The sequence below is a fragment of the Phyllostomus discolor genome, chromosome 4 (genome assembly GCF_004126475.2).
Source record: "Phyllostomus discolor isolate MPI-MPIP mPhyDis1 chromosome 4, mPhyDis1.pri.v3, whole genome shotgun sequence".
Lineage (NCBI taxonomy): Eukaryota > Metazoa > Chordata > Mammalia > Chiroptera > Phyllostomidae > Phyllostomus > Phyllostomus discolor.
This window is the reverse complement of record NC_040906.2, coordinates 165835190-165854080: the sequence shown is the minus strand read 5'-3', so window position 1 is coordinate 165854080 and position 18891 is coordinate 165835190. Positions and strand designations below refer to the sequence as shown.

The following is an 18891-nucleotide window of genomic DNA, read 5'->3' as shown; positions in this document are numbered from 1 at the left end:
AGCAGGGAAGATTCTGCATGTGTACGCACCCAGCGTGGAAATGTGTTACCCACGCAGCCCTGGGAAATGTGTTACCCACGCAGCCTCCACAGCTGTTTGCATTCAGCTTTCAGTGCTCCACAGGGGCCCACTTGTCCTGTCCCCACCTGGGAGACCGTCTTGAGAACAAGCCCCGGCAGTTGGGGTAACCGGCCTCTTTGCCTCTTATCTTACTAAGTAGGAAGAGTCGATCCCACTTTTGCCTTTTTTTTTCCAGCTTTCCAAGGTCAGGGCCAAGGGGGCACTGACACTGGGCTCTGTGGGTCTCTGTTTCCACAGTCTGCCTCTACATCAACAAGCAAGCCAACGCAGGGCCCTACTTGGAAAGGAGGAAGGTGCAGCAGCTGCCCGAGCACTTCGGGCCCGAGCGGCCGTCAGCGGTCCTGCAGCAGGCGGTGCAGGCGTGCATCGACTGTGCCCACCAGCAGAAGCTGGTCTTCTCCCTGGTCAAGCAGGGCTACGGTGGCGAGATGGTCTCTGGTAAGGCCCTGGGGCAGGTGTCTGAGGAGGGCCACGGCATCTCTGAAGAGGAAAGCAGTCATTCTCAGGCTAGGGGGACAGTGGTTATGACCAGGGTCCGGTCTGTATCTGCTGGGCTCCAGGGCTCTCCCTGAGCCTGTGTGCAGAGAGCCTCCCTCGGGGATCAAGGAGAAGGTGCTTGCACACCTGGGCCAGCAGACTGGACATCTGGAACCTCACTCTCGACTCCTCTCTTTCTCCCACCCTCCACTCCTAACCCATCAGTAAATCCTATTGCTCTAACTTTAAAAATATCCAGAATCCAGCCACCTTTCACCACCCATGGCAGCCACTCTTGTTCTTTAAAAAATAAGCCAGATCATGCCCGCCCTCTGCCCTAAACACTCAATGACTCCCATGTCACTCTGAAAAAAAGCCTACATCCTCACAAGGGACTACGGGCCCTGGGTGACCCGGCCCTGGCTGCCTCTTTGATCTCCTGGTCACATCTCTCCTGTCCCCTACCTGCTCAGGCCACAACTTCCTCCTTGCTGTTTCTCCTGTGTCCTCCAGGCAGGCTTGTGCCCCAGGGTCTTTGCCCCTGCCATTCTCTCTGAAAAGTTCTTCCCCAGCTGTCCATGTGACTTGCTCCTGGACTCCCTTCAGATGTTTACTCAAATGCCTCCTTATTAGAGAGCCCTTTCCTGACCTCCTTGTCTAGAATATCAGCCCTTGTCACTCTCTGTTCCCCTTCGCTCTGCTCCACTCCTTTCTCATGGCACTAATCACCGTGCAGGGAAGTGGGGAAGTTCGTGGTCTCAACTCCACCTCACAGGGCAGGCTTTTTTTTTAAAAAACAAGAGCCTTCAAAGTCAAACCCTTCTCTCATTGCCATTGCCCATCTCCAGTTTCAGCCCCAACCCAACAGCTTCCAGAGGGAGTGGAAGTGGCCACCACAGTGATAGGCCAAGTCGGGAGCTCTCCACAGTGGTTATCACCACCTGCCCTCAAACCCTGGAGATGTCTTGACTCCAAAGGGACAGCTTAGTGTCTTCTCGGGTTCAGCATCATGGACACAGCCTCCATATCACCAAGGAAACGGGAGAAGCTTCCCCAGAAATGGGGCTGTGCAGGTGACCCTGCTGGCTGGCTAAGAATGGGAAGACAGGTCTCTAATGGGGCTGTGTCCTGAAGAACCAAAGCAGAGCATTTGAGTTAACTCCAGATCCCCAGGGGCTGGGGCCTGGAGGGGTGTCCGAGGCAGCTTCTGCAGCTCTGATTGATTTGGCCCACCTTCTGGAGCTTCCTCAGAGCAGGAAGTCGGGTCTGACTTGCTGGTAACTGATGAAAATAGAACTTGGCTAGGTCTGGGTGCATGTGTCTGATCCAGGCACTTTAAAGAGATTTTAGCAGATGTGAGCGGAGATAGAAGTACCACACCAAGAGAGGCCAGGAGGAGAGACCTGTTGTCAGGCCTTCCAAGACCCCCTTGGCTGCTCTTCTCCTGGCTTCTGTCTGGCAGCCAGGTTCTCAGCCCTGGGCTGCAACCTGAGATCAAACCTTGTCCTTTTCCTTGCTAAATAGCAGGGCTCAAGACATAGACCTGGTACTAAGAGAAAGCCCCTTCTATACTGTGTGCCCACCCTCATAAGTGAATCCCACCTGGCTGATTCTGCATGGGCCCTGCCCCACAAGGCTGGGAAAGCTGACCCCATTTCCCCTGCTTCCCTGCTCAGCCTTTCTGTGGCCTCAGGGGCCCTGGAGCTGGGGAGGAGCTTCTGCAGGGCCTGGCACCGTGAGTGTGGGCTGAGCCTCGCCAAGTTTCCCTTGGCTGAAGGATTCCCAGGAAGGCCTGCACTCAGCGCTTGGTCTTAGAGTGTCTTAGAGAATTCAGTAGCCCTGAGAGGCTCCGAGGTGGTTTAGGGAAGGACTCAAGGAGACATAGCCAGACTCTTCCGTTTTTCCACCCAGAACCTGATCCTTGGGGCACTGCTTTCCAAATATTCCTATGGCAGAATACATAAAGAATGGTGACCCTGGTGCTGCCACAATGGGCTAAAGGAACCGAGCTGCCATGGCTGGGTCCTGGGCTACCCCTAGGGCTTCAGGGAGCAGCCCTGCAGTGCCCCACACCCATTCCAGGCACACTGTAGCCACCCTCTCCCCCAGGGGTAGACTTTCTGGTCTCACAAGTCCCATGCCCTCCTCCAGGAGGTAGACCGCTCCCATGTATGTGATCTCCCAGGCAACTCCAGGAATGTATGCGCACTGATGTATGGGACAGACCTGGTGGCCCAGACCATCCTGCTGTGGGTTCAGTTTCTAACACACCCACTTTTTTAAGGTATTGGAGGCCAGTAGCAGTACCCACACTAAGAAGGAATTTCTAGAGCATCCGAATTACCAGGATGGCACTCTTGGTGAGCATCATGGAAGCTCATTGGCTGTCTCTCCTGTCAGGGTCACCTGGAGTGCTAACATGACAGGCAAGCCCACTAGAGCCCACATGAGCTGGGAAGACCAGGCCCTCTCTGCAGCTTCCTCATCTGTAACACGGGGCAACCTCGTGTCCCACTCTCCTCGCAGGGCAGTAGGAAGCCTAAGTGACACGATGGATATAAAAGCTCTCACCAAACTCTAAAGAGTTACACAAAAGAAATGGATTATTTTGATTTCTAATTAAAATGAGTATTTTCTGCATTTGTTTTTATTTTGAAATCAAAACTAGCTCTGATCACCTCTGCCCCATCCCCCTCGCCGTCTGCCAGCCTTTGGGAGATAAAACGGGAAAAACCAGGCTGCGTTCCAGGTGCTGGAGCTGAGTGGTGGAGGCCCAGGTGGGAGCAGAACACCCTGTTTGGGAGCTCCTGTGTGCCTTGCACTGGGACCGGCATGCAGCTTCTAGGGGTGAGAGAGGCCTGTGAGGGGAATTACAGAACAGAACATGCTGTGTGCTGGAAGGAACCAGTGTTCCTTCTAAATTCTGGTAACTCCATAGAAATCAAGTTTAATCTAGCATTCCTGTGGAGAGATTACTGTTCTTTTATAAAAATTATTCCTCAGAGTGCTAGAATGAACCCTGAACTCTATGAGGCTAAATAAGAGACTTCAGTACAAAGTCAGGTTTTTTGAATATATCTCTATATCTAGATCTATCTATCTGATCTATTTATTATTTATATATCTATCTATCCTTAGCTATGTCTAGATAGAGAAATAATTATAATGGAATAGTATATGCCATACATTTCTTAGCTCTCTTTAGAAAGGCCCTAGAACTATTGGCACCCCAGTAGCAACGAGCACCTCCAGTGCCTAAATCTTGGTTTCTAAGTATCACTCTTCAATAAATGGAACCAGGACTGCTGCAGAAATGGCTGATTTTAGGGTTTGGACAGGGAAAACACAAGATGAACCTGGAACATATTGGAGTGTCAGTAACCAAAGGGTTGCTTAAAAAAATGGGGTGGTCATAGGGACACAGGAGCCAACCTGAAAACTCTCAGAGACAAAAGCTTTAACAATTTGAGCAAGAAAATAAATAACATTATTGGATAACCACAGTACAGAGTAAATATACTGAGTCTGTACTGATATTAATCAATGACTGAATAAATAGAGAAGAAATGGTTCTTCCTTTTGGAAGAATTTAAAATGATACAGAGACTCTCCCTCTCCAGAAGGTAGAGCTTAGTCCTTGCACCCTTGAGTGTGGGCAGGACCTCGTGACTTATTTGCAAGGCAATGAGAAAACGGAGAGTATAGTGCAGAAGTGTGGCAAACACCACCTTAGCCAGGTCACGGTAGCACCCCAGTGATGTCATGTAGGTGTCGTGTGCACCTGATCTGATGCAGTGAGGAAGGCACTTCCCCTCTGTGGTCTTCCTCCCCCAAAACTTATCATCCCAGTCAAATTATGGGAAAAACATCAGACAAACCCAAACTGAGGGACATTTTACAAAATGCTTGATTAGGCTTCTTAAAATCTGCCAAGGCCATGGTAAACAAGGAAAAGCTGAGACACGGTCCCAAACCAGAGGAGACTAAGGAGACAGGACTATGTCGCCCACTGTGGTCTCCTGGATGAGATCCTGGACCAGAAATGGGGCATTCATGAAAAAACAGATGAATTCCAAATAAAGCCTAGTTACAAAACAAAACAAACTGAACACACGAAAACCTCTTCCCCAGGGCTGATGGACTCGCGCTCCGCTCTGAGTTGCTGTCTCTGTGGTTTTCCAGTGTCAGCATCCTTTGACGGGAGACAGCACCTGCGGAGTCTGCCAGTGGTGAACAGCATCGGGTACGTCCTCCGCTTCCTTGCCAAGCTGTGCCGAAGCCTCCTGTGTGATGACCTCTTCAGCCACCAGCCCTTCCCCAGGGGCTCCAGTGTTTCGGAGGAAGCCCAGGAGAACCAGGAAGGCAGGATGGAGTCAGGTAGGCTTTGTCCATCTGTCTTCCCCTTGCCTGCAGGTGGTCCCTGGCGTACCTGCCCTCCCAGGGCAGGTGAGGCTGCTGCTGAGCGAGCTGCTACTTCTCAGAGCTCTCCTGCTAGAGGCCCATGTGCTGCCTCCCTTGGAGCCCTGGGAGTCGTGAGGGCCAGCTAGGACCAAGGTTGCCTAGATGGGCCCCATCCAGTCTACAGTGGGAAGGGGTCACTCCATTACAGCTTTTAGGCTTCTGTTATTAGAGGAGACCATATTGCACATGAGTGATTTTCTTCACACTCCTCTAATTAAGACTCTAATTAAGGCATTTACTCACCATTGTTGAATAGTTGAAAGACTAAGAAACTAAGGAACTAAGAAATCCTGAAAAAACTAGAGCTAAGAATGGATTACATTGGTCCTGGCTACGGACCTCAGATGCCTACCCATGTCAATAAAAGGTGTACCGGTGTCTGTTACTGCAGGAATTGCACAGGCCATCAATCACATATGTCTGCCAGTGAGAGTCAGTGTTTCTTTCCCATCACAGGATGGAAAGGGACCCAGGGACAGAGTGCCTCCGATACCACCAGCCCCAGCACAGCTCAGCATGGGAGAGTGGCCAGTGGGAAGGGCACCAAGGCCATGTGGACATACTTACCATGATGTGTCTGCCCAAGGGGCTAGATGCTGACAGGAAGCACCCCTTTTCCACCTTCCAACCCTGAGTTACCAATCTGCAAAGAATTAGATTATGACTCCAGTTTCCCAAGGATAGACAGAAATGTTGCCTTTTTTCTTTGTTCAGAAGCAGTGCTGTTGATAAATAAAGAACACATAGGCAGTGAAACTGGAATCTAGTCATTAGGTCATTCTGCAAACATTGGCTGAACCCTCTTCTGTTCCAAGCCCTGGGAGACCTTCTCTTGGGAAGAGACAAACACATGAGCTTAGGAAAGTTTCTGTGGTATTGAGTGACCGTTACGAATAATGGAAAACGGATGCATCTGTAGGCATGTGCTCACAGACAGCCTGAGAACATTCAACAGAATGATCATAAGAGCTGTATCTGAAGCCTAGGAAGACAGCAGAAAAGAATAAAATTAGGGAAGAATAACTATTGTTGTTTTTTAAATTTAATTTTCAATTTTAGTTGACATTCAATATTATATTGGTTTCAGATGTACAACAGTGATTAGACATGTATATACCTGATGAAATGGTCAACCTGCTAAGTCTAGTACCCACGTGACTCCATGCAGAGTGGTTACAATGCTACTGACTATTCCCTGTGCTGTACTCTACATCCCAGTGACTATTCTTATAACTGGCAATTTGTGCTTTTCAATCCCTTTCACCTGTTTTTACTCATCCCCCAAACCTCTGCTCATCTGGTGGCCATCCATTTATTCTCTGTATCTATGAGTTTGTTCCTGTTTTGTTTGTTCATTTATTTTGGTTTTTAGATTTCACATATAAATCATATGGCATCTGTCTTTTTCTATCTGCTGTATTTCACTTAGTATAATACCTCCTGGGTGTCACAAATGGCAAAATTTCATTTTTTATGGCTGAGTAATATTCCATTGTATATATGTATGACATCTTTATTCATCTACTGATGGATACTTAGGTTGCTTCCATATCTTGGCTACTATAAATAATGCTGCAATGAACATAGGGGTGCATATATATTTTTGAATCAGTGTTGTGGATCTGGATCCAGTATCTGGATATCTTCAGATACATATCCAGAAGTGGAAATGCTGGGTCATATAGTAGTTCTACTTTTAATTTTTGAAGAACTTCTATGCTGTTTTTCCATAGTGGCTGCATGAGTCTACATTCCCACCAACGCTTCACAAGTGTTCCCATTTCTCCACATCCACACCAGCACTTGCTGATTTATTGAAAATAGCCATGCTGACAGGTGTGAGGCAGTATCTCATTGAAGTTTTAATTTGCATTTCCCTGATGCTTAGTGGTGTTGAGCATATTTTGGTATGTTCATTGGCCATCTGTGTGTTCTGTTTAGAGAAATGTCTATTCAGCTCCTCTGCCCATTTTTTAATTGGATTGTGTTTTTTTTGAGGAGGGTGGTTAAGTCATATGAGCTCCTTATGGAATTTGGGTATTTACCCCTTATTGGATTTATTATTGGCAAATGTTTTCTCTTATTCAGTAGGTTGTCCTTATGTTCTGTTAGTGGTTTCCTTTGATGTGCAAAAACTTTTAATTTGATGTAGCCTCATTTGTTTATTTTTTCTTTTGTTTCCCTTGTCTCAGACCTATCCAAAAAACAAACAAACAAACAAAAAAACTGCTAAGAGCGATGTCAAAGAGTTTACTGTCTGTTTTCTTCTAGTAGTTACATGGTTTCAGGTCTTACATTTAAGTCTTTAGTCTACTTTGAGTTTATTTTTGTACATGGTACATGAAAGTGGTCTAGTTTCAATTTTTTTCATGTATCTGTCCAGTTTTCCCAATGCCACTTATTGAAGAGACTATCTTTACCCCATTGTATATTCTTGCCTTCTACGTCATAGATTAACTGACCATAAAGGTGTGGGTTTGTTTCTGGGCTCTCTATTCTTTTCCATTGATCTATATCTCTGTTTTAATGCCAGTACAATGCTGTTTTGATTACTGTCACCTTGTAGCATTGTTTGGTATCAGGTAGTATATGATACCTCCAAATTTGTTCTTTTTTTTTTTTACAGATAATTTTTTTAAATTTTTAAATGTATTTTATTGATTATACTATTACAGTTGTCCCATTTTTTTCTCCCCTTTATTACCCTCCCACCATCATTCCCCCACCTTGTTTGTGTCCATTGGTCATACATATAAGTTCTTTGGCTTCTCCATTTCCCATATTATTCTTAACCTCCCCCTGTCTAGTTTGTTCCTACCATTTATGCTTCTTATTCCCTGTACCTTTTCCCTCATTCTCCACCACCCCCTCCTTGCAGATCTCTATATATGTGAATCTGTTCCTCTTCTAGTTGTTTTCTTAGTTCATTTTTGTTTTTGTTTTCTTAGGTTCAGTTGTTGGTAGTTGTGAGTTTGTTGTCATTTACTGCTCCTAGTTTTGATCTTCTTCTTAGATAAGTACCTTTAACATTTCATATGATAAGGGCTTGGTGATGATGAATGCCTTTAACTTGACCTTATCTGGGAAGCACTTTATCTGCCCTTCCATTGTAAATGAAAGCTTTCCAGCCCTTTCTTGCCTATAAGGTCTCTTTTGAGAAATCAGTTGACAGTCTTATGGAACTCCTTTGTAGGTAACTCTTTTTCTCTTGCTGATTTTAAAATTTTGTCCTTATCTTTCATCTTGGGTAATGTAATTATGATGTGTCTTGGTGTGTGTTTCCTTGGGTCCAACTTCTTTGGGAACTTCCTGGACTTTCTGGAAGCCTATTTCCTTTGCCAGATTAGGGAAGTTCTCCTTCATTATTTTTTCAAATAAGTTTTCAATGTCTTGCTCTTCCTCTTCTCCTTCTGGAACAATTATGGTTTGGATGTTGGAATATTTAAAGTTGTCCTAAAGGTTCTTAAGCCTCTCCTCATTTTTTTGAATTCTTGTTTCTTCATTGTGTTCTGGTTAAATGTTTATTTCTTCATTCTGTTCCAGATCGTTGATTTAAGTCTCAGTTTCCTTCCTGTCACTGTTGGTTCCCTGTACATTTTCCTCTATATCACTTATAGTCTTCACTTTTTCCTCTACTTTGTGACAATACTCAACCACTTCTTTGAGCATCCTGATTACCAGTGTTTTGAACTCTGTACCTGATAGGTTGGCTATCTCTTCATCACTTAGTTGTATTTTTTTCTGGAGCTTTGATCTGTTCTTTCATTTGGGCCATATTTCTTTGTTTTGGCACACCTGTTACATTGCAAGGGGAAGAGCGTTAGGTATTCGCTAGGATGGGGCAACCCACATTGCTGTGTTGTGGCCCTGTATGTGGGGGAGGGGTCCAAGAGGGAACAGTGCTGCTTGCTCAGCTCTCAGCCTGCTTTCAGTCACTTTCTCCACTACCACAAGCAAACTGGGGCATTCTGATGCTGATTCTCGGGTGAGTGGTTTTGTGTATGCCCTAGGACCATGTGGGTCTCTCCAACAAACTCTCCTGTGAGGCTGGGAGTTTCTCCTGCCACCTCAAGCCCCCACAAGTGTTTTCAGTCAGAGGTTTTGAAGCTTTATTTCCCTGTACTGGAACCCTGGGTTGTGTGGTCTGTCTCGCTCCCTAGTTGTTTCCCCCAGTTTATCCTGATGCAACCGTAGAACCACCTGGTACTCTAGCCACTGCCTTGCCACCAGTCCTCTCTGTCCCTCCTACCAGTCTGGATGAATGTTTCTTCTTTAATTCCTCAGTTGTTGGACTGCCGCACAATTTGATTTTCTGGCAGTTCTGGTTATTTTTTGTTTTAAAATTTGTTGTTTTCTTTCTTTTGATTGTGTGAGGAGGCAAAGTGCATCTACCTGTGCCTCCATCTTGACTGGAAGTCTGTTCTTCTTTGTCAGTATTACTTTGGCTATTTGGGGTCAGCTTAGATTCTTAGCATATATTTTATCAGACACTGTCAATAACCTTTTCTACACTTTTACTTTAATCTCTCTGACACCTGGGAAACAGGAAGAAATTCGGCCTTGACAAAGAAGTGTACTGAACCAAATATGGCCTTTGTCAGCAGATGCTGTATACTCCATTTGTCTTGATGCCTCTATATGTACAATACGAGTTAGGAAAAACCTTCTAATCTCTCAGCTTCCTAAATGAGGTGTTGGAGTTCCTCATGTCTAATGTTCCTTCCAGTTCTGACAGGGTGAATCTGGCCTCTCCTATAAAATTTAGTTGACACAGACACATATTCTAAAGCAAATGTATCTTCTAGTGCATCTTGCAATGAGAGTAGCAGAATTGTCTGATTTCACCTCTCAAACTCTTGAATCATTGTTTCATTAAACAACCAATGACTCATGGGACATAATCATAAAGCCACATAATCCGTGTCTTCCATTCTCCTTTCAATGTGTCCTGTGGGACCACTTCTTCCCTGTCCATGAATAAATTTTAGACAAATCTTGTGACTTTTCTGGCTCCCTTCAGGTAACAAAACATTCTCTAGTCAATCAATAATTAATATGTCCAGGTCAGTGTGATAGTCAAACCTTAAACTTCACTCAAAGCTATGACTGTTCCCCATCTCCAGCTCAGTCCTGACTTGGCCAGTTGCATGCAGCAGTAAAGGAGAGTATGATTGGTTTCTCTCCACCCCCTGCCCAGTCTTGTGTTTTGCCCCCTCTCATACCTAGCTAATAATGATTTCAAATCCTTCATAATCTGAGTGGGGTAAAGAGGAAAGGCAAGAGGTGGGGGAGTTTTTACCTTACTAATCTTCCTGTGCATTGACATCATGCTCCCCAGTTCTGGCAGGTATTTAAAGCTGACTCTTCATCCTGTGAGCTCTTATGTGCATCTTTTGATGATTCTACCATTTCTCACTTGTACTTTCCTTGACAAGGACAAATGCAACTCCCCTATGGCTGCTCACTTACAATTCCTTCCATAGCCTGAGGTGCCTGGGAACCTTTCTGCTGAGGCCCCCTTGTGCCTCCAGGCCATCCTGTGGAAAGGACGTAAGATCTCACTTCAGATCTCTCTTCCAGTGGTCTGCACCTGGGCCTCAGGAACACTCACACATTCTTTACCTAAACAAACGGGGGGCATGCAGGCTGGTCCTGCAGGCACTTCTCCTTTGCTTTGCCACCAGAGCAGCCAGGCTTTTAGATGTCTCTTGGGAATCAATAATCCATTGTGTCTTCCAAGCTCCAGGGACAGACAGCAAGCTGTTCACATGGCCACACTGACGCCCTTGGGAACCTATTGGACAGTTCTCTCCATAATTTGTCTTCTATTCAACCTGTTTCTCAATCTCCACGATTTCTTTTGTAGGCTAGGTATAGGTGGTCATCATTAGGTGTAGAACTGGCTTTTTCCATTATCTCTTTCTGTAAGAATTGCACACTTCACTCTGGTATGGGGTGTCTCTTGCAACCTCAGCCAAAACAGAAACTAAGATAGTTTCATTTTAACATCCTGTCCCAGGAGCCCCTGGTCAGTTGTTACCTTTAAATGATCATCGAGAAAATTCTTGTCTTGGCTTCCACCTTATTCTTTCCCCTTCCAAGCTCACCATGTCTTCCCCAAATCATCCATTTTTTGACAAAAAACATCAGTTTCTTTGATAGTTCCTTATGCGCCATGTCTTTGCATTTTCTTATTGTCTGATTACCTGTCTACTGGTAGTACCCTGATGAGTGCTGACGAACCCTCTCCCATGTGCCAGCAGACCTGGACTACTGTAGTTTTGACTGAACCTCCTCAGGGCTGAGTGAGACCTGAATAAAGTTCTAGTCTTTTAGCTGGAGTAGCATAGCTGCCTCACTGTTTCCTTTTCCACCTGAGTGCTGGTTTCATTTGTAGCTGGCTTGGCTTTGGAAGGAATACTTCCAGTTGTTTTCATGAGACCTTCTCTAGCCCATGGCTGCCTTGAAAAACTTAATTCTCCAAATCAACCAACTTCATGGAAATTTCTCCTCATGCCCTGGGTATTGCAGAACAGACTGCTTTGTGTTCGGGAGCCTCAGGGAGGGTGGAGGAAGCCGCTGTGGCACAGTAAGTAGGCTCTGAGCGGCCTTCTTGTCACACGTCTTTCCCATCAGTCTGTTTTGGAGCCTAAAATGACACCATTTAGGAGTTTGCCTTTGGATTGTGACATTGCCTATTTAGGCTTGCCTTAAAGGCTAACATATCAAATTATTACTTTATGCCCTGGTCAAGTATCTCAGTTGGTTAGAGCATCATCCCAATATGCTAAGGTGGCGGGTTCAATCCTCAGTCAGGGCACATATCAATACAAGAGTCAACCAACAAATGCATAAATAAGCAGAACAACCAACTGATGTTTCCCTTCCTCCCTCTAGTTACAAAGGGGAAGTAGCCCATTGGAGGTCTTTGTTGATTTTAGGCTTCATATCCGTCCATAGGACCACATTGTTCCTAAATAAGATTGTACAGCCTTGAGCTCATTTGAAACAAGTCCTGCTCTGCCCTGAGGTGGTTCAGTCAAAACTAGAGTGGTCCAGGCTTGCTGACACACTGTTAGAGGGTTTGTCGGCACTTGTTAGAGTACTTCCAGAAGAGTTAATCAGACAATAAGAAAATGCAAAGCCATAACATATGAGAAACTATGATGTTTGTGGTCAAAAAATGGGTGATTGGAGGAAGACATGGTTTTCTTTTCCAGTTAAAAAAACAGCAGGTCACGTGGATTTGTTCTTTGTGGTTCCGAAGCTAGGTTTAATGTAGTCTTTCCACTTACACTCGTGTCAGGAGCCTCGTCACCACCTGAGAAAGGCAAAAGCTCAGTCCCCCCCACCCCTGACACACATACTCTTCAACCACAGATCCCAGGTATTTTGAAGACACAGCAAAGTTTTAGAAGCATGGGCTTAAGAAATACTCTTTTACATAGAAACCTTGGCAGGTGAACAATGAGGTAGAACTCTCAGAAGATACCTCCCTCAGCAGTCCAGTGGAGTTGACACTGTAAAGACCTTTTTTGAAGTCAAAGCCATTCAGAAGTAGAAGGGGCTGCTCGGGTGGCAGTGATCTCCCCACTACTGGTGACAAGTGCAGTTGTCCGCTTGTTATAACTGAAGGGAAACTCTGGCAACCCAGAGAAGTAGGAGCAAGATGTTCTTTCTGGTCCCTTCCAGGCTGAGTCACATCTGCAGCGGCAGAGGACAGGACAGCAGGAGGTCAGGGTGCCCAGAAGCCCCAGTGAGGGGACCCTCCAAAGGTGAAGGTGAGGACATGAAGACAGAGGGACTCACATTTCAGCACAGAAAGGGCTTCTTCAAATTTCTTCCTCAGACCTTTGAAATAACTCTCTCACCAAATGATCTTTCTTCTGTGTCCAAGGAAAACCAGGCTTCCGACCAACTCAGATGCCTGGATTCAGCCTGGAAGGTAGGGCTCTTGGCTTGAGACCAGGAACTTCAGTCATTTTCCTCCAGTTCCATTAACCGACAGCCATATGTGGTTTGTGTGTTAGGAAATAGAACAGTTCTCTGAGTGCTTTAGGGGAATGGAGGCAGAAGCAGGGATTTGATAACATTTGCGGTTCTGGTAGAAGTCATGAGGAGCTTCCAGGGAAAGTTTTACCTTACCTTTGAATGTTGAAAAGAGATCTCAATTATAAATCAGCTTTTGCCAGTGCTTCTGAAACTGTAATGTGCTTGGGAACCACCTGGACATCTTGTTAAACAGCAGAATCTGGCTCAGCAGAGCTGGAGTGAGGGCCGAGAGTCTGCATTCCCAGCAGGCGCCCAGGTGATGTGGCACTGCTGCTGGCTGAGGACCACACCTGGAGCAGTAAGTGTAGGCTGACTGAGTCCTGCTCACGTGGGAAAATGTAGGAAAATGTAGTTCAGGTTTTCAGTAAAATAAGTTCACCTCTGCTAGCCTGATGCCCCCTGTACAAGTGTGGCCACAAAAGATAATCCAGTGTCCAGTTGGAGGTGACCGTGGGCTGGAGAAAAGAGGGTTGTGAGGGGGCAGAGTGGTGTCTGTGGTGGGGGGGGGGGTGGAATATATGCAAATCCAGGTGAGAAAGAGGAGGTGAGTAGGGCAGGAAGGAGGGTGAAAGAAAGGAAAGAATGACAACAGTCAAATTTCTCAGTGTGGTCCGGCCACCTGCAGCAGGGTCTCTGTTCCCCAAACCCTTGCTGACACACCCACAGGGGCACTCAGTGCTGCCCGTATTGCCGGAGTCTGGGCCCAGATCTCATCTGCCCACTAGATAGGCCTGGGGAGAGGGCCAAGTAGTCCCCAGCAGAGCCTGAGACATAACGAAGCGCAGTAAATATTTACTGACTTCAGTTCTGTGCAACACAACAGAACACATCGTCTGTCTGCTCACCAAGAGTAGGGAGATCTGGAAACCACAGATGTGAGAGCTGAACCCTTCTGCAAGATCTAGTGTAGACATTGGTTTCCTGCCTTTTGAAGGTTTAACATGATGGGGACAAATTGTTTACTTTTTGTTGAGCAGCTCTTTTGATACAGATGGTAGGGGTGGGAGCTGAGGAAGGACATTTGTTATTGAGGCTTGATGTTTTCGTCCCTTGGCTGGTGGTCATTGAGCCAGGCACCAGAAAATGACTGGAGTAGCAGACACTCCCCGTGTGTTCCATTATGGGGGGCCCGTACACCCAGCAGTTAGAAATCAAACTGCTTCCGTGTGCAACTACAAATTTGTCTACTCTCATAGGTCTACAGAGAATGACTGTGCAGAAAAGATATGTTTCCAAAAGATTGTTTATTCCAAGGGGGAAAGAGAGTTTACCCAGTGGCATGAGTCCCTTAATATAGAAACATCCACCGAGTCAGTTGGCAAACGTGTATTGGGCTCCGCCTGTTTGTGGTGCACTGAGGCCCACAGAGCTGCGGCCACGCGGAAGGCAGCAGTGGGGAGGACAGTGAACCCACGTCTTCTCCTCTTCAGCCCTTTGCTCTTCCTCCCAAGCCCGTCCGTCCGTAGGGCCCTAACCACTTGCCGGGTGTGGTGTGTTTTATTTCCCAGCTCAGAAGCCTGATGGCACAAAATGGATGTTCACAAGTGGCTTATGGTACACCTGTGTCACTTCTTCTAGCAAAGATGTAAAAGAACAAAACAACCCCCAACTCCCATGCAGCAAAATCTAGGTGGAAAATGCACTCCAAGCAGGTCGATTCTCTGTTCTCCTTCTGGCTTTCCTACCTTGGCCCCAAGGAGTGTTTTGTCCTTGTCCTTGGGCCCCAGCTCTATCCTGGCTGCGTGACATCCACGAGCAGGCAGAGCCCACCATGTCAGACACCAGGAGGCCTTTCTCTCTCTACCCAGCCCACACCAGGCGGCCTACTCCAGGTACCCCCACTGGAGCGGCTGGCCTCCCGGTGCCGGCTGACAGGAGTGATGCAGAGCTGTGCTTGTGCTGCTGTAGCCTCGGGCCACACGAACACAGTGAGCATCTGGTTCTCAGGCCGACATTTGGGGAGGGGGGTCCCTGGGCAGGAGAGCAAAGTGGCAGTGTCAAGCTCAGGCCTTAAAAATCCTCGCAGAAGGTTTGATGGAAGGGTTTAAAACAGATGTGTCCACAAGTTCCGTAGCAGATACTAAGGCCTCATATATTTTCAGGCAGACAGTCCGGAGCAGCCCGGCCACGCCCCCAGCACGGGCGAGGGAGCGTTGGCCAGTGCCGGGTTGCTGATCGGAGCGCTGCCGGTGTGCCAGTAGGGTTCGCTTAGGAAAAGCTATTATATTTTCCATGATATTATTCATTCAGTTGGAATATTGGTACATATTTAAAGACTCTGAGCTAAAGGGAAAAAGCTAGTCTAGAGAAAAGCCTGGCTTTTGTAGAATTTAAAATAGATTTTTACAATGTTCACTAATTTATTGTATCCCTTCATATTGTAAGGCTTAGGTTCTCTTTTGAGTCCTGTAGATACTGAGGAAGCACAAGACAGTATTCAATAATTATTGGTTAAACCAATGAATGTTCCAATTAAGTTGTTGGAGCCTCCCAAGGTACTTTAAACGTGGGACAAAGAGCATGATATTTAATTTTATTGACCAATTTGATAATATTGTCATAGAAAGTATCTATTAAAATGCAACAAAAAGAAATTAAGATAGATAGCACTTCTCTTTTCCAAGATCGCCAGTAAAATCATTTTGTGGATTAAAGATGCCAACACCCAAGACGTGAAGCACAGAACGACGGTGATGGCCAGTGCCCACTAGGCTCTTGACTGCGTGGGAGAGCTCCTTCTGCGGGGGAGTGTGGGGGAAAGAAGAGCCTGTAGAAAGAGGCCATGTGGACTCTTCCTTCCTTCAGGGCTGGTCTCAACCAGTCTCAGGAATTCTCTGAGAGACACCCTGCCCCTGCCCCATGCACTCTCTTCAAATAAAAAAAAACCTATTGGAAATCTACTCCTTTGTCGGTGAGGCTGACTGTGCCTTCTGTGACACCCCCACCCATCAGTCTCCCACTGGTCTCCAACCGGCCAGATAATGCTGGGGACTCCCGACCCGGCTGCAGGAGGCCTCTGTGTCTCTGGCCAAAGAGTTTGCTGCCTGTGATGGAAGAGGTTACGTAGTGGATGGGCCAGGCCTCTAAGGAGATCCAAGGAGATGGCGAACAAGTCTGATTTATGCGTCAGACACAGAAAGCACAAGGACTGACGGGAACAAAGGACCGAGTCTATGAGGTGTAGGCATTTCCAAAGCTCTGTGGCCCGCAGTAGCTGTAATTATAGACTCTCCACCCCTCTGCGCTGTTCCCCTGGATTGATGATACCCTGAGCCCCGTGGTGAACCCTAAAGTGGTATCTACCACTTATCCACACCAGTATCTGCTGGCCATGCATCAGAACGAGGGTGAAATGGCAAACCCTGCCAAGAAGAACTGAAGCCACCTAGGAACCCAGTAGACCTCTAAGATAAACTCCATGTACTCTCTCCTATTAGTGGGCAACTTCTAGCTTTCATATCTAAGCTGTGAACCCTTCCATGTACTCTCTCCTATTAGTGGGCAACTTCTAGCTTTCATACCTAAGCTGTGAACCCTTTGCAGAAAACAATCCCATCATATCCTGGCAGAGAACTGGACAGCTATTGAGCAGATACATCCTAGCTGCTACTGAATTAATAATTACAGCTTCCATTCTGGGTATGCAGAGTCAAGAGGAATAAAACAAATCCCCTTTCCCCATCTGTATTAGTTTTGTCTATTGCTTCATGACAAGTTACTCCAAAACTGGGTGGCTTAAAATAGCATTTATTATCTCATAGCTCCTGTGAGTTAGGAGCTGAGGTGCAGCTTAACTGAGTCCCGCTGGCCCTGGGCCTCCCACAAAATTTCAGGGACCTCAAAGCTCAACTGGGGAAGAATCCACTTCCTAGCTCATTCAGATGGTTGTTGGCAGAATTCCGTTCCCCACTCAAGCTGTTGGTTCTTTGCAGTGCAGACCTCTCCACAGAGCACCTCAGAATTCAGCAGCTTGCTCCAGGAGTGCAAGGATTACTGGGAAGTACCGTGAGCCTTCCCAAAAGTCAGGGTGTCTGGTTAGAACCGAAACAAACGAGGCATTCTCTATTCCGGGGAGTCCAACATTTCCATGATTAAGAACCACTTTTAATTTCCCCAGAGTTCTATGAAAGACCCCAAAATGTGGGGGCTATTAAGAAAGCAGAACATGACTGTGGAAGCCCTCCCTTCCCCCTCCCCCACCTCTTGGGAGTTCCCATGAGCCTTGGCGTAGAGGTTTGGCAAAGCTGCCAGTAGAGGGTGATTATGAAACCTGCTCTCCTCTTGAGAATGAAAGGCCATTCGTTATTCCAAATGGCTGACTTTGGGCAAAATTGCCTCTGGGCAACATTTCCACAGAAGAAATCAACCTTAGGCTGAGGAAAGTCTTAGGCAAACCAGGAATATTGGGCAGGTAAACCAGAAAGGTCAAGGAGGACTAAAGAAGTTCAGGTGTCAGGTATTTAAATTATAGTTCGTTTCTGTGCATCTCATTAGGGGATAAAGGATATAAATGTACTGAAATGGACCAGAGAGGTCATAAGGTTGATCCTGAGGGCTGAGGGAGCTGAACTTAGTGATAAGCCAAAAGAGAAAATCTATACTGGCCAGAGACCAAGTTAAGGGAAAATTTAATTGAAGTGGGTGAAATGGTAAGCCTTGTAGGTGGTGTGACCTGGTGCCCTTTGAACCGGGAGGGCCCTCAGGGAAAGCACCACGGGGCTTATCTGAGCGAGAACAAGGGGCGGGACTGCCTGAGAAAAGGAAATCAGCAAACCTCTCCAGAGGCTCAGTGAGAGGGCAGAGAGGAAACCTGCTGGTTTCTGCCACCAAGAAGTCCTTCAGAGATCTCTCTGCCTCCCACGGCACTGAGCAGGTCAGGGGCACGGCTGGTACGGGAGAGGAGCGAGTGTGAGGCTGCTGGTGGTGGAGACGCAGCCACTCAAGGTAGGAAACAATGCCCCATGTGTCCCTGGCTCCGAGAGTGGAGGCACAGCTCTACGGGGACCGGCTGTTTGTTGTTTCCTGGGGCTGCCCCCTCCTGCCCCCTTCCTCTTTCTGCTTCTCTCCTAGAAGGTCTCTTTCTCTGCTTCCATTCTTTCTCTCCATTCCAGAGCTTACTGGTTGTGCTCCTTGGTGGTGGCACCAGGTGAAGCCCAGGTAATGGTCACTCCACAGCTATTCGAGAGGCAGTGCTATCAGGCTGATAACCTTCCTTCTTTTCTAATCTGGGTTTCCGGGCTAGAGGCTTATGGTGCTGCTGTCTCTTTAAGCAGCCCAGCCTAGCTGGTCACACATGGAGCCCCGTGGACACTGACCCAGGGAGTTGACCTTCTTGTCAGCCTGGGGAGGGTTGTGTGGCCTGTGGGCTGAGCAGACCTGCTGGCAACTGATCACAGAAAGGCACAGGCTCCCAGCCTGGGGGAAGGCGGCAGTGATGGTGGTAGAAAGGTTTCACTCTGCGCTGTTGCTCCTGCAATTAGGAGGTTATGACCACACGAGGAGATATGGTGGGGAGTGGAGGGTGAGAGTGTGTGTGCGCATGCACGTGTGTTTGTGTGTGAGGGAGAGACAGAGAGCGAATGGGGAAAGAACAGCATCTGACGCTCTGGAATTTGGGGGTGCCTAGTGCATGAATAGGTATTATTTGAGAATAAGTTTGCTGATGGAGTTTTTGTTGCTTTTCAGAGCTTCATTTGATTAGACATTCCAAGTAAAGTGCTAGTTTAATTTTTTAAATAAAACATATAGTCCAAGTTCACTTAACTGTGAGAAGTTAGGACTTGTGCCCTAAATGACACAGGGTCAATGCCAGCTGTGGTT

General features: G+C 46.8%; 1 protein-coding gene across 6 annotated transcripts in view; it reads left to right on the top strand.

Annotated features, from left to right (window-relative positions):
- The window catches only part of SCML4 (Scm polycomb group protein like 4), a 98820-nt gene that overhangs the window by 56731 nt on the left and 23198 nt on the right, over window positions 1-18891 (top strand). For 5 of the 6 annotated variants that reach the window (XR_004902849.1, XR_004902851.1, XR_004902850.1 and 2 more), the window contains 2 exons: window positions 319-519; window positions 4741-4935. Coding sequence is in view for 1 of the 6 variants with exons in the window: in XM_036024538.1 (XP_035880431.1) it covers window positions 319-519; window positions 4741-4935 (396 nt within the window). In the remaining 5 variants the exon portion in view is untranslated. Of the gene's footprint in view, window positions 1-318; window positions 520-4740; window positions 4936-17780; window positions 18016-18891 lie in introns of those variants that run through there. The other variant, XR_004902853.1, reaches the window with a different exon arrangement.